Source organism: Oryzias melastigma, linkage group LG20 (assembly GCF_002922805.2).
Source record: "Oryzias melastigma strain HK-1 linkage group LG20, ASM292280v2, whole genome shotgun sequence".
NCBI classification, from domain to species: Eukaryota; Metazoa; Chordata; class Actinopteri; order Beloniformes; family Adrianichthyidae; genus Oryzias; species Oryzias melastigma.
Genome location: NC_050531.1, coordinates 13,688,359 through 13,704,124, shown reverse-complemented (window position 1 = coordinate 13,704,124; position 15,766 = coordinate 13,688,359). Strand labels below are relative to the sequence as shown.

General features: G+C 36.5%; 1 protein-coding gene across 5 annotated transcripts in view; it reads left to right on the top strand.

The window, feature by feature from the left end:
* The window catches only part of ctnnd2a (catenin (cadherin-associated protein), delta 2a), a 301,632-nt gene that overhangs the window by 128,722 nt on the left and 157,144 nt on the right, over positions 1–15,766 (top strand). For 4 of the 5 annotated variants that reach the window (XM_036217369.1, XM_024279706.2, XM_024279705.2 and 1 more), the window contains exons 4-6: positions 4,217–4,251; positions 4,689–4,793; positions 9,724–9,896. In XM_036217369.1, coding sequence (XP_036073262.1) covers positions 4,217–4,251; positions 4,689–4,793; positions 9,724–9,896 — 313 coding nt within the window. The remainder of the gene's footprint in view (positions 1–4,216; positions 4,252–4,688; positions 4,794–9,723; positions 9,897–15,766) is intronic. The other variant, XM_024279704.2, reaches the window with a different exon arrangement.

Here is a 15,766-nt window from a genome sequence, read left to right as displayed (position 1 = left end):
GTTATGGTTTACTGCTTTACCTTCACAAATATGGCGGCTCAGCTCTTCAGATTCTGGTTCTTTGGATTCTTCATGGATTTATCAATGTCACTCAATTGAAAAATTCTAACATTATGGCCAGGTTTCAAATTACTTGTAAAAAAAACAGTTTTGTACTCTATAATTAAGGGACATTTCTTAAACTATTTTAAGAAATTGGTATTATTTACCTTGAATTCATATACTTTGTAGAAAAATACAAAGCAGTAATTCAGCTTTAAAAGAAAAAAGAAAAGAATAACATTTTTCAACTTGAAAAAAATATAGAAAAAATAAAATGGGACCTTCTGCAGTGGTTATATTAATTTTTGTTTTCTTAATCTTTATCTTGGTTAAGATGTCAAATAACATCTTAATTGATCCACTAGTTTACAGAATCAATTTCAAGAATCCAAATGTTTTAATAACCAACATGAATTGCTGGTGGACCTTGCAACCTTCGCCGAAACTACAAGAAAATTTGCAAAAATGACCACCAAAAAATATGATTATGATCAAAAATAAAAATTGTATTTATGGAGCTGTGGACACATCTTTATATTATTTTTAGTAGGCAGGTCAGGGAGGTGAAGCACTGCCTCACCTGACATCGTGTCCCAGGTTGAAACATATTTTAATAAGGAACTAAAATCTGCCAAACTAATCTCAAACCTGCCCAAATTATGTCCACTTGACCCAATTTCTTTTTTTATTTATAGTGTCAGAATCAAAACCTCTCATTTGGGTGGAAAACCACCTAATCTGGGAAAACTGAATTATTTGCTCACTAACTTTACTGTTAATTGAAATAGTTCTGTCACCAGCGCTCAAACGTCTTTTGACAATTTCATTATTTATTGTTTTAAAGAGTTAAATAATAATGGGTATACAATGTATTTCAGACACTTTTATTAAAGCCTCATTTCCACTGAGCAGTCCGGTACTGTACGATCTGGCTTTATCTGGTATTTTTAGGGTCATCCGTTCATGTGTCAGTTACAGTTTTGCTGTTAAAATGGCACAAATGCTGAAGCAGTAATTGTCCCAGACTGACAGATGGTGCAGATAAAATTCAATGAATGAATCTCAAAGTATCATCCCGCATTGATTATCCCCCATGCAGCTCAATATTTGTCTTTTATCTCTTTTTGCATTTTCATTCACCAATTTATTAACAGCAATTGAAAGAATGTCTGTGTGTTTCAGTGCATGTATTGCAAAAATTCTCTTATATGACAACAAAGAGATAATAATAATAAAAAAAAAGGTGAAGTTGCTTTTTTCTGTGAGCTTTTTAAAGAGATTATCTGGCATTTACAAGGAGATCAATACTGCATAACACAAGCACTTGTTCTGAGTTTTTTGCATATTAATATGCTTCTTTTTGTAATTTTTCTATTCATGTAAACTATGAAAACATTTTTTCATATCCTTGTTTTCCCTCCATAGGAAGATTTTCTTGTGTTATTTCATAAAATCCAATTAGTAATACTGTCTGAGAATGGCCTTGCAAATCTAAAGTGATGAATTGAAGTAAATTCTTAAAGAAAAGTGTTTTTTTTTCTAAAATCATTGCAAAGCTATAAAAGTTTGAAGCTGTTTTCTTTTATACCACGCAAATCCTGTATAATTAGTTACATCAAATGATGTGTGTACATCCACAAATCCAAACATATTTTATCTGTGTAAAACGCTAATTCTAATTACTACATAATTGGAAATGTCTCTGTTTTTGCATTTTAAGCTTAAATGACAGAATGCAATAACAATTTTTGCAATTCCCCTCCAGAAACAAAGAATGCTATATTTTCTATAAAGTGGTGAAGTACTGATAAGTTTATTGATGTTCACATTTTCGCTATTATCATTACATTAAGTAAAAAATAAATAAATAAAAATAACTTCTTGTACCCACAAAAAAATATCAAGTGAGCACCATAGATAATTTCTCATGCACACGAGAAAGTATGTGTGCAAATGACCACTTCATTTCTTGTGTGCATTATATGTCCCCTTAGGTGCTCTGTATAAAATTAAAAGTAAAGGACAAAAAACTTTTTTTTTAATTATTTTTTTTTAAAAAGCTCAAGTCAAGCTGCTGCATTAGGAACCCATGATTGAGCAGCTTTGATCAACCTTGACCCATTCTTCTTCACATTTTTATTTTAGTTCATTACATAACATTTATCATTGCACAGCTATATTAAAATTGGACGATAGCTAATAAATCAAGCATATTTGATAAAACTAAACTGGATGTCCAAAAAAAAAATTAATAAGTGAGAAGTCACGATAATTAAAAAATAGATGAATTTTTCCAATTTTACCTGGATTTTTTGCTCCAATTTTATCCTAATTTACTTCTTGTCAAAAGACAGAACTAAAGTGATGAGTACCTAGACACTAATGACCTTTTTATGTTCAACAAATAGGTCTGAAATCAATATTTCCAACGACAATGTAGACATATAGACGTTAAAGATGACACAGTTGCCCCTGAAAAAAAGCCAGCTTCAGGTTAAACTCCCATGCAGCTGTACGAACCTTTCGAGCCTGACAGCCTTCAGCAGAGTTGACACAATAAAAACATAAGCTGCTAACATGCTGTCACAAAGATTACACCTGACAAGTGGAACTGATTGTTGTGGAAAAAGGTGCCAGTATTGTTTTGGGGCTTATTCTTTCATTGTCCATACTGGTCAGGTGGCAGCATGGCAGGTGCATCTGTGTTTAACCTTACAGGAGGGGGTCTGTGTGTGTGTGTCTTGTAATTCTTGTCTTCATTTGTCTGTAAACCACAAAACAGGCCAACCTCCGTCCATACTATAAAAGATAAGTAAAAAAAAAGGACCTTTCAAGCTCAAAAAGACTTAAACCCAGTGAAAAAAGTTGTTTATTGATGGTCAATGACCTTGGTTTGAAGGTTGATAAAATCGATTAATCAATTTGAATCGATTTAATCTTAACAGATCTAAAATTGATTCATAAAAATAAAAATCAATTTAGCCCATGAAGCTAGTCTGCTAGCTTGATGCTAACGTTTAATGGAATTTCCCATAGGATGGCTAATGCTAACGCTCTGTCAACCTACACATACTTTGCTGACTAAATGAACATCTTTATAAACTCACAGGTGGGAATTTTCCAAACTCTTTTAAGGAAATATTAACAATCATACTTTCTTGTCTATACTTTATACTTATACTGAAACGCCCTTCAGGAGAAGCAGAACAATGTTTACAATGTTAACGATCGGAAAATTTTTGCTAGAGCTTCTCCTTTTGAGACTCCATGTAATACTGTATGCAATTAACAATCTCATTACAATTTCAGTAATACATTTTACAGTATGTGAACTGTATCAGATTTATATAAATATATGTACATATATAGTAGATTATTATTGTATTTCTAAATAATTATGTCTAAATATATAAACTCAAAATTGAATTCAAGAATTTAAAGAATCTAAAAAGATCAGAATCAAATTGATCTAGGCTCTTGTGAATTGGATCATTTAGGGAAATTATAACTGATACCCAGCCCTACTGATACTTTCTGTTTTGCTAGTCCAATGTCTTTGCATTCCATTTCAAGTCATGTCTCAAGTCTTAAAACATACAGTAAAAATGTATTTTTCACTGTAGCCTTAATAATAAAATAATTGTCACAGATTGGCAATGCACTACTGTTAAACAACTATCCTGGCACAAAAATACTGTTTCTGTTTTTACATTATTATAAATTAGTATTACTATATAAATTAATTTGAGTTGATTTTTTTCCTTTTGAGCTTTAATTATGTAATAATACACCAAACCAATTACTAAACACATCTATATCAAACTCATTTTTAAAAGTTAAGTAATACAATGATTAGAAATAACGAAAACTGAGCAGAGATGTAAAGTGATGGTGCCATTTTTTTACACTATTAGTACTCATAGTCATAAAGAGACATTTTTGCAGTAGTAAACACACATCATATAAATTAAGAATCAAATAAAACCAAGTCGCGTTGACAGGTTTGCTGCTTAAAAGAGTGTGGGGAAAAGTGGATTTTATATAATTATGTCATTCTGTTCCTAAAAATACATTTTCATGACATACATTTTTATGTAACATGTCAGAAAATTTAGTTTTTCAATGTTATTGTTCAGGTTGTATGAATATTAATTCTATGTTTTTTTTCTTCCAGTTCAACAGATGACCAATTTCGCTGGAACTCTCAAGGTAAAATTCTGCAAGAATATTCACACTGTGAATACTTCAGTCTACTCATGCGCTGTTGTTTTTATCCCTGCAGCCTTCTTAGAATTTAAAAGTGCATGTAAAACATTTCATGTTTTTATGGTTCTATTGGAAAAGTGACTGCTAAGACAGTCCTATTGTTGATAGATTCATGCCAACACTAAACACCCTTTTCAGCTTGACCTTATGGGAACAAAGACAATGCTATTAGATATGTGGAATTCATATCCATGTACCTGCATATTGAATGGATGAAAATGTGACTTGGTGCCCCTAAAAAGACTTACCCAGGCTAAAATGTTCTGCATGTGTGCACACATTTAGACGTTCAGGGTACATTTTCATTTTCCAGCCTAAATTCAGTATATAGACATGCAAAGGTGATAAATATCCTTCTTTGTTCTGATTCTTCCTCGCAGCAGATGGACAGAAGGATATCGAGGATGAGCTGACCACAGGTTTGGAGCTGGTGGACTCCTGCATTCGTTCCCTTCAGGAATCAGGAATACTCGACAGCGGAGAACGTAAGTGCCTTTCTTCATTTTAATCTCAGCAGATGGATCATTAGTGTTGCTTAGCTTTTGAGAGGACAATAAAATAGCACAGAATAAAATAAAGAAAAACTCCTAAAGTTTTTTCTTTTTTTTCTTTTCTTTGTGGCAACTTCTCTATTCGATGAACTTTGGGTGTTGATAAACAAATTCCAGAGATGATTGAGAGGCAGACTGTACTGTATGAGGTCTTTGGCATTTTCTGTTCAGGTCATTGGTTTTGGAACACTGCATTCCCATTTCACTTATTGTGTGCTGACCTTTTTGATGGCTGATATTGCTGTAATGGCTGGCATTTTCAAAACTTGGGCTCTGTTTGATGGTGTGCAAAGATGAGATTCTACATGTTGCACAATGAGCACAATTTATTTATTTTATTTTATTTTTTTACAATTAATGTGCACTGAATTGTGCATACTTATATAGATATTAAAAAAAAATATTAATTTAATAATTCTCAAAAAGACATTTTATTTATTTGCATAATTTGCTTCTTCTGGTTTGTTTTGCTAAGACTAAAAACAAGAGAAATTTTAACTGTTCTTGCAAAAGTTTTAGCTATTTTCCTTTTCCCAAAAGAACAAATGTTGCATGTGTGATGGAACGCCGCTGCTTCTTTTCTCATGTAGCAAACCCTCCAGTGTGTGAACCGAGATGAACTCGGATCGGCTTTTCCTCTGCATGTACTGTACATGTGGGTGCATGATTTATGGGTGCCCTGCAAATTACCATGCAATAATCAAATAAGATGTGAGAATATCAAATATCAGGAAGCATTTGCTTTAAAATGATCTGCTTGTTTGTGAGTTGTCAGCGCAGACTAATAGAACTCATGAATAAATGTTCAAAGATAATGCTATAACCCCACAGTGTTTATTTCATCGGAGCATGCTTACAATTGCAAATGAAACAAGTGCAAGCTCTGTTATCATCTTGCCTTTTGTCGTTTCTTCCTGTAAGACATGTACATGTTGGTGAGGCATCTTTAACCGTGCAGCACATTTAGAACAGAGAGGCTATTCAAATATTTATGATCATTTATGTCTAAATGCACAATGTCCTTCATAGTCAGAAAAAAAATATTTTTGTGCCTAAGTGTGAAAGCCTCCAAAAAAAATCAGAAAAGAGTTTATTTATTTTTGATCCAGTATCGCAATGTATTTATTAGAATCAAAACGATTTGGAGCTTAGTCAAATTAAAATCAGTGGTCTGTGGAATAGGAATCATATGTTGAGCGGCTTAAATTTGAACTTCTTTGACCTGCTAAGATCAACTCATGTGTGACAGCTTTCACAGCCTTTATGCAAACACGTATAATTATCTAATAATCTTATTTAGAGTTTTTTTTATGTTTAACCCTTTAACACCGGAGCTTTATTTAGCTCCAGAGTTGAGGTTCTTTAACTTTTTGTTGATTTAAAAAATTATAAAAGATTATGTCAAAGCAAGTGACATCTTAGGTGTTAAAGGGTTAACAAATTTCCAAAGAGCAGCACTCTAAACATCTGTAATTCAAAACACAATTTGTAAAATGACCCAACTTTATAAAATTTATGCCAAAAGCAACTTTAAAAAATATATATATAAATATTTTGTAGCTTTTACTGAAAATAATCATCTAGATCCATGCATTATGTAATGGTTTGGTCTTAAGGTATTATGTGCTGTTTGAAAATTATCAGTTTAACAAATTAAGCATCTAAATCCCTCAAAAATATTTCAAACAGTTCTGAGGTAAGGAGTGAGAGAACCCATCCATCTGCAGGTTGCTCTTTTTTGCAGAGATGATGTAAAGCTGTTGGATGCATTTATGCAGGGTTAAAAATACATTAATAAAAGTATGTTTTTATTTATCCATTTATCTAACTGGACTTCCTAATCGATTATACCTATAAATACCTTTAGATACTAAAAAAGTAATTTTTTTACCCATATTTTCAGGTGTTGTAGCTATAGTTAACCAAATCACTTGACAGAAAAACACATAAACTGCTTGAATCACGAAGCACACGCAAAGTAACAAACACAGTTTGAGTGATGATGAGTTTGGGAGCTCCGGCTCGTACTGCGCAACACAAAAAATGTTGTTTAATAATTCATAAAAAGCAAGAGATGAATCCAGATGAGAAAAGGCAAGTCTTTTGTAAAGACGAGAGGCAGAGGAGTTGATCCGGGTTCACAGCACACAGACTCTTACGGAAGAAAAGATTCTGAGGTAAGAGAGGAAGAGCAATGTGGAGGCAATAGAAAAGATAAGGAGCAAGTATAAGATGAATTTTCCTTTATTCTCTCTTTTTTTTATAGGTAAACAAACCTTTAAAAAAACTGATGACACATACAAATGATAAAAAAGGAAAGATGACGTAAATGGATGATTTCAGTGGTGGAGATATGGGGAGGCAATGAGGGGAAGCAAGAAGTCCTCCCTTACTGTGTCCCGCAATTTTTAAGTCAATATCAGTACCATTATTGACAAAGGGTTAAAAAAATCATCAGTATACGCCTCCCTACTACAAAAATACCAAGAGTAATATTTTTTTAATTAAATCTTGAGCCCCTCAAATTATTTATTCTATTCTACCTCTGAAGATTTTCCTACCTGTAGCACAAACGATAGGTTTATGAGATAATCCTACCTATATGAGCAAACGTGTCATTTTGATGTTAGGTCATAAACATATTTTGAGTTGCTTTTGGTTCGAAAGATCTTCACATTTTGAAACATTCACCGTGCGGGCAAAGAACCGCTGTAGACTCAGATCTGCTGCAGAGTTATAGTGAGGTCTGAAAGTCAACTTGAGAATCTCAGAAGTTTAACAGTGAGCTAGCCTCAAAGTCCAGGGCTAAACTGACAAGTGTCTCATTGCATTAATTGCATTAAGCCTACAATTTAATGTAGCTTAAAGTCACAAAAATGGGAAAAACAGGATATAGTAGTAAGACTGAACAAAATGTAGCCTAATGTCAGCAAATCTGCACAAAACAGAATGTTCTAATCACCAGATTGAACAGAATTTAACCTAGTCAGAAAAATTGTAAAAAAGAAAACAAAAAAACAGCATATAATAAACACAAGATTGAACAAAATCAAATCTAAAGTCACAAAAATCAATATAAACTAACCACAAGACTGAGCAAAATGTGATTTAAAGGCACAAAAACTGGAAAAAGAGAAAGATCTAACCCAAATTCACAAAAATCTGTATATACTGACCACAACATTAAAAAAAATGTAACCTAGTCAGAAAAAAGGCAAAAAAACAGCATATAATTACCATAAGATAAGATATAACAAAACCTAACCTAAGGTCACAAAATTGTCAAAAACCGGTATATACTAACCACAAGATTAAACCAAATGTAACCTAAAGTCACATAAGCAGCATTAATAATAATAATACCAATAAAAACAGAATAAATCAAGCACATGATTTAAGAAAATGTACTGTAAAGTCCCAAAAACAGGCAAAAAACAGAATATATTACCAAATGATTGAACAAATTGTAACCTAAAGTCACAAAAATGTTAAAATAAATAAATACAGCCAAATTTAAAGCCAAAAAAACACAGTGTAATGACTAAAGGATTCAACACAATGTAATAGAAAATCCGAAAAACTGCAAAAAACACCATATAATGATCACAAGATTGAACATGTAACCTATAGTCATAAAAATTGTAATAATAATAATAATAATAATAATAAATGATCGATTGAACAAAATGTAACCTCAAGTCATAGAAAAAGCCAAAAAAAACAAAAGTCACAAAAATGTCAAAAAAGAAAAAAATGTTTGTAAAACCACAAGATTGAACAAAATGTAACTTAAATTCACAAAAATGGCAAAAATCAGTATAAGATCCAAGAGGTCTTCACTTCATCTGAAATAATTGCAGTTTTAATATTAATAAAAATAATGAGAAACATTTTAGGTTCTTCTATTTGTAAATTTCTGGCCATCCACTGTTGTTCTCAAAGCTTGTAATCAATTCCCCCTATTTAATATCTGTTCAGCTCCACCACTGGATGCTTTAAATTATTATACAACCTACACACTATCTCCTACAAGTGATTCCTGAAAACAACTACATCACCCCTTAAATATGCTTTTGAGGTTTTCCCAATAAAAGGCACCTCGGATGTACTCGGTCCTGATCATCAGTTTTAGCTGCACAGCACAGGAATCAGCGAGCTCTGGGATTATTATTTGTTGACACAGCAGCAGCTACATCAGGTGGTAGGAGCATGCGGTTCTTAAACTCAATTACCAGAGGCATGTGCATGTAGTTAAATGCATCCTGATCGCCGTTTAAAGCAAATTTTCTTCACATCGTGAAGTTTATTAGTGCTTAGCCTATTAGGGAATATGAAATAAATTCTATTATCTTGCAGTGCTCATTAATCGACAGAAAAATGAGAGGATGCTAATTGATTAGCCTCTCAATCCGTCACCTTGCCTGTCATGTGAAGAAAAAATAAGTCAAACGTAGATCTGTTTGATGTAGAATCAACACGTTTGGGGTGGTATTGTGTAACTTGTTCAAACTTCTATCCATCACGATTTTCTTCTTCAGAGCCCTCCTTCTCCTTCTCTCTACATCTCCCTGCTCCTCCTCCTCTCATTCTCTGTGTTCCTCTGTTTCTCTCTTCCTCTGCTAATAAATTATGTATGCCATCTCAACTCACAGAGTGCTGCACTGCTGCACTATCTGCTCTAAATTGCTGCTCTTTCTCTCTTCCCCATTTCACTCTTCGTTTCTCAACCCCCCTTCACGCCCCCACTCTCCTTCTCACTCTTAATCTCTCACTCTCTCTTTCTCACACACCGACTTAACATTCCCCCCTCCACCCCACCCCACCCCAAAAACCAACTACACACCACTCCCGTCTCAACTGGTAGGACCGGCTCTCCTTTCCCAGAGTTCCTTGCAGCTCAACTCCACCCCGGAGGCTTCGCTTCAGTACTCTGCCAGCTACCATAGCAACCAGACCCTCGCCCTTAGCGACAGCATCTCTGCAGCAACTCATCAGCGCAGCGGGCAGGTTGGAGGAGCCGTGCACAGCTACAATCAGGTAAGAAAAATATTTAAAAGAAAGACAGCATGCAAAAAAAATGAGAAGTATGTTGCCTAAGTCGGGAACATTAATCAGAATTTCCAACAAATAGGCAATTTTTGCATAAACTTAAGTCTGCAGTCGGAGGAAGTTTGAGTCTGTAGAAAACCCTAGTAACTGTTATTGGAAGTCTTTGCAAAAAAAATAAATAAAATGAAATAAATCAACTAGAGGTGAATCTGAATTTTGATCTTTTACTTGATTTTACCTGGTAAGGATTCAGTGGATGTTGTTATATAGTGAGAGCAAATCCCAGCACTGTCGCTGCATGTGGAACTGTTTATCATCATAGCTGTTGAGCCTGTTTGAAGTGTCAAAGTACACTTTTTTTTTTTTTTTTAAATTCCTAATCATTAGCATTGCTTAAGTCCAGTTGCAGCAGCTGGCTTTTTTGCATTTTGCCTCCATTTTAATGAGGTGAAGACAGAGGAAGACTTGTTCAGAGGAAGAGAACTGCTCAGAAACTGAGGGGAAGAAAGCACAGAGAGCGATCTCACCAAAGCGTCTCCCTCATAAGGACTTCACAAGTAAAGCTGGATGCAAAGCGATATATTAATCACAGCAGTGTGCTACTAGAGAGGCAACCCCTGTAATTATTATACAGCCTTCAGCCAATTATTCTTAATTTTCAGGTCCCTAACATATCAGATGCACTATGCATACAGCAAACACACACACGTGGACTAGCAGACACCCACACATCTGCCTAATCAGTGAGCAGCTGCAGTGCTTCATTAAAAATATTTCCAGTGTCTGGAACAAATGTTCCATTTGTGGAAGAGGATTATGAATTAAAAGTTAGAGGAAGCGTTTTCGTGAAAATCTCCTCATCACCTTTGCAAGAAGGCGATGTTCCCTGTAAGGCTTGAGAGGGTATATTTTGCTTTTTTGTGTGTTTCTGTTTGTTTACATGTATGATTCTTTTGAAAGAAACATGAGAAGTTGGAGAAAACCGAGGAGAAGTAGTTTCAGATAAAAGCGCACATCGTTTCTTTCAACAACTTGAACTTAAGAGACAGGAAAACAAATAGGTATAACGATGTACCGACAAGTAAGGAAGTTTGAGCTTTCCAGTCCTCTTTCCCATCTCCTTCCTTGTCCTCTCCACTCATCATCTCTGACCACTGACTGTGTCTGTGTTTGTGTGTATTCTCCTCTGATGTTTTGGGCTTGTCAGTGTAATGGGGCTACTGCTGTCAGCAAGGCTTGTTGCTCATGAATAGCTTTAGGCATGCCAGCACTGTGAGATGTGCAGGTCTAGCCTGCATACATGTGCTCCACATGCACCTATGTTGTGTTTGTTGCTTTGTAAGCCTAGGGACCGGCTTCCACATGCATGTTTCAAGTGACCACAGCAATGATTAAAGTTGGAATGAATGACTGGGGAAGAGGCAGCGAGCCATCTAATAGCTGGCTTGTTGGTGCTCTTTTGTAGGATATTTATAACCCTGAGAGGCCATGCTTTAATAATGCATGGATACATGGCACCTCAAACATCCCAGTGTTTTACTGGAGGAGAAAAGAGGCTGCACTACAGGGTGACATACAGCAGAATCAAGGAAGTCTACTCCCTCACAGAGTGTATAAGACTTTCTCTCTCTGTTATTCACCTCAGCCTGCAATTCATCCTTTACTCATCACTTATTTACACCTCCTTTTACTTATCTGTCTTTAAATCCATTAATCAAGACTCCGAGTCTCGCGATCCCTTTTGATTATCGGGCCACATTTGTTAGTTTATAAGCACTTGAAAGAAAATTAGTTTTCAAGATCAATAGAATCATTAGACAAACACTTTGGTGATCTCATTTCAATTAGCCTCAGGTATCCACATCTAATGGCGTCAAGGGTCAAGTTCAAAAGTACTTTGGATTTAAAGATACACATGTGTAAAAAGTAGGATTTTCATGAGCAGTGTAAAGGTTTTATCTGCAAAATGTTGAGTTTGGGGGGTTTTAATGTATTTTATATCAGTTAATTGGGTGGGATTGCATCTCTCCTACAATACCTTTCTTTCGACCTTCCAAGATCAGTGTCCTTTTGGTAGACGACCCACCCTAAAGCTACATTCATACTAGCCTTAGCAACATGCGGTCAAGCAACCACTTAAAAGAAAAAGTTGAAGTAAAAGTGTGTAAATGCTCATTTTGGGCTTAAACTCGCGTTTAGGGAAGCCTCTTTCAAGGAAACGTCTATGCAAACGCCCGTAGGTCAGAATTTCTGGCTTCTGCATCCTGAATGCTCGAGACTAACTCATTGGCCTTGTGGTGGAGTGTCCGCCCTGAGACTAGAAGGTCGTAAGTTCCAATTCAGGCTGAGTCATACCAAAAATTCGAATTATGGGACCCAGCCACCCTGCTTGACACTCAGCATTAACCCCTGTGCTCTCTAATGGGGTCCAGATGACCCCTTCCTTACATTGATGTGTCATCCCCCCCAAAGGTGGACAAGACTTCATATCTGTCATTGGACACCAGTGAAGATCAAAAATCATGTAACCCTTGTGCTCTCTTAGGTAGGGATGGGGGGTCATCTGGACCCCACAAGACACCACGCTGAACTTTTTTTTTTTTTCAGTGATTTTTAATATTTTGTGGTGTCCGTGGCAGACATGAAAGCCCTATGTCATCTGGACCCCATAAGGGTTAAGAAAAAGTTCATCCCACTATCTTGTGGGGTCCAGATGACCAAATGATTCCTGAGCATGCCTGGGTCTGCAGCTCACTGCTTCCTCAGGAGATGGGTCAAATGTGGAGAGGAAATTTCTCATATCTAGGTGCATGCCAACTGGGCGACAGTGGCTCAGGTGGTTGAGCTGGTTGCCCAATGATCGAAGGATTGACAGTTCGATCCTCGCTCCTGCCAGCCAACCATCGTTGTGTCCTTGAGCAAGACACTTCATCCTCCTTGTCTCCAGTGTGGCTCCACTGGTGTGTGAATGCATATGAATGTCACGGTGATAGTCATAGGGGTCGTAGGCGCATACTGGCAGCCACGCCTCTGTCAGTCTTCCCCAGGGTTATTCATGGGATTTTTGTTTAACTTTATTGCACATTGCTGTGCAAGTTTTTAAGTCCAGTTGCAGGCTCTAGGTCAGGAGTGTCTAAAGTCAGTCCTCGAGGGCCGGAGTCCTACATGTATTAAAACCAACCTGCCACTGAAGCTCCTTATTGGCTAAACACACCTGATCCAGATAATCAGCAACAGATAGGGCAGGATTTCTGGAATACCAGCATCCCTGCTCTAGGTACAAATCGGGGGTTTGTTGATTGTGTGCTAAAAGTGCCACAAAGTGCCAACCATTTGAAAACTGTTCATTGGATTATAAATTAATGATTGCAGTTCATGCGCAGCCAGATTTATGTGACACTAAGTCTTTTATATATCAGAATATAGCTTTGAAAGAAAAAACCTGGAGCAAGATTCACAATATTTGCAACGCTTCAATATGCCACGCAAAGCCTCTTCCAACTGTAGGTGGTGACAGTCCAGTGTGGACACCATATGCTTAATACATGTTTGGTGTAAACATAATTTAAGACTTGGAGGTTGAATCTCAACACGGTACCTAATGCCTCCCTGCTTAATATAAAGAGGCTGAATTGGGGGGTAAAGCCACACAAAGGTGGAGCCCAGCTATGACTGCAGCTTATTGCTTCCCTTAAGGCGACAGGTTAAATACAGAGAACAAATTTTACACTCCCATGTCTGTACCAATTATGATAATTTCTATTAAAAGGCAGCAAAGAATGAGCTGACCTTGAGATAATGTTTTCTTTCACATTTTGAGGTAACCATGTTGTTCTTAAACTATGCTACTTATGAACTCAGGTCTGTCAAAGAAGTCATTCGGGTGTAAATAAAAAGCAATTTGCTCCCACCCAGCCACCACCCTCTGTCTAAGGCTGCGTGTCCTTGCGCAGTGGGAGTTGCCACGAATGTCTGCACAGAAGCCCAAGTATCCCTGCCAACCAGTGAATCACCAGGAAGTGTGAAGCGATCAAAATCCAGACTTGGCAGCGTGCCTTGACTCTGTATAAACGGAGGGCTATCAGAGCCAAAGAAAGACATTCATAAAGGAGCGCTCCGGGCTAAACATGGGTTAAGTCCCAAAGGTAACTCGATGTTTGAGTCGTGGTTTGTGGGTTCTGCTCACTACTGTGGATCCACCGCAGTTTGGGTGAATATGTCTCATTCCTGCTCCACTATCGCCTCATGTAGGATATAATCTGGATACTTTAGAATTAACGTCCCCTTAAATTTTGTAGTAGGAAGAAAAAAGATTGCTTATCGTTGCCAGCAGATACACAAAAATCCTGCTTACTGGCTTTTTGTGCAGAGCTGTGCCCTTGACCTCAGATCTAAGTGTCATTGAAGTCATTTTTTTTTCCTAACACAATTGTTAGTGAGACTAGCTATATGTAAGACAGAGCCAGCCACACAGTCCAGTTCTTGAAGTCTGTCCTGGAGCCAGTGGACGGCCTGTTTTTGGGAAAGGAGGAGCTGGGGGGCTTTATCCTTGCCTTACTCCATCTCTACTTTGGTGTCAAAACAATGACAAACATGCCATTGGGAGCAATTGGGATGTTAAAAATACCATTCCTTTCCCGGAGTGATTTATTTTTTTTTTATTCAGTCTAGCACACTTCTGAAACACCTTCATCATCATGGGTATCGCTGGGACCTGGACAGTGCAGTGATGGTGGCAAATGTCTGTAATTACAGTAGTCCCTCGATGCGGCTGTAGTTCAGGTTTAGCCTGTTCTTTTTCTAGTTTTCATGAACAGATGTGATGCTATCAGTGGGAAAAATACAAATAAAGTACGATGTGTTTTAAATGCTATTGATGGGGGGATATAAAGAAATATAAATGAGATTTGCTGGTGTTCAAGTTCTAAATGCTTTCACACAGGACCATATATCTGCTTTTTTAGGTTTATTTTTTAAACAGTCACAGTGTAGCCTTTCCATTAATTGTTGGTCACTAGAACTTGCATTTACTTCATATACAACAGTTATTTCCAAAGCTCTACTGGAACCGCCAGTTTGTTGTTTTCCAAAGACATACAGACTGCCGGCCTTCTGGAAAGCAGGGAAAAAGCTATCGAATGCATAATGGGAAACAGTTTGTCTCTGCTTGCCACTACAGTTATCTCAGGTAGATCTGCTGAGCCATCATGCTTTTATCTACTCATGTTTCTGCACAGTTGAACAGCTGCAGACTCACCACCAAACAAAAAGTTTGTGGCACAAACCCGATCAAATGACAACAGGATTTGATAGTTGTCCCTCCTGTGTCTAACTGGTCCAGAACCCTGCTGTTTGTGTTCTGATTGGAGCAAGCTTGAGTGGCAGTGTTTGTACAAGTCTTTTCAACCCATCCACCTGCTTCTGGAACATTTTGGAGTACATTTTATGATTCTTTTGTTCATTTTTCTACACTTTCTGCTCTCCAATCTCCTTTCCTTATAGTCACACTTAGCATTTCATACAACTAAGTCTTACTCTTGCTCATCACCAATAGTTTGCTTTGAAGTATATTGTGTTTTGTTGTTTTTATGCATCTTTGTTGATTTAAAATGCCTTACAAGTATAGTTATTCACAGATAGTTTAAGATTTTCACCACTGCAAAAAATTATAGCTCACAAATGCAAAAAAGCATATAAAAGAAAACTTTAAAGGATATATTTGACCCTTTTTTCATTTAATTTTATTTTAGTCAAGCCACGTTTGCGATTGTATACTTGCACAATTCATTATTTTACAACTGGAGCTTAATCTAGCAACAAAAAAAGTCAATTGTGCTTTTAGATGGGTTTTGTACTTA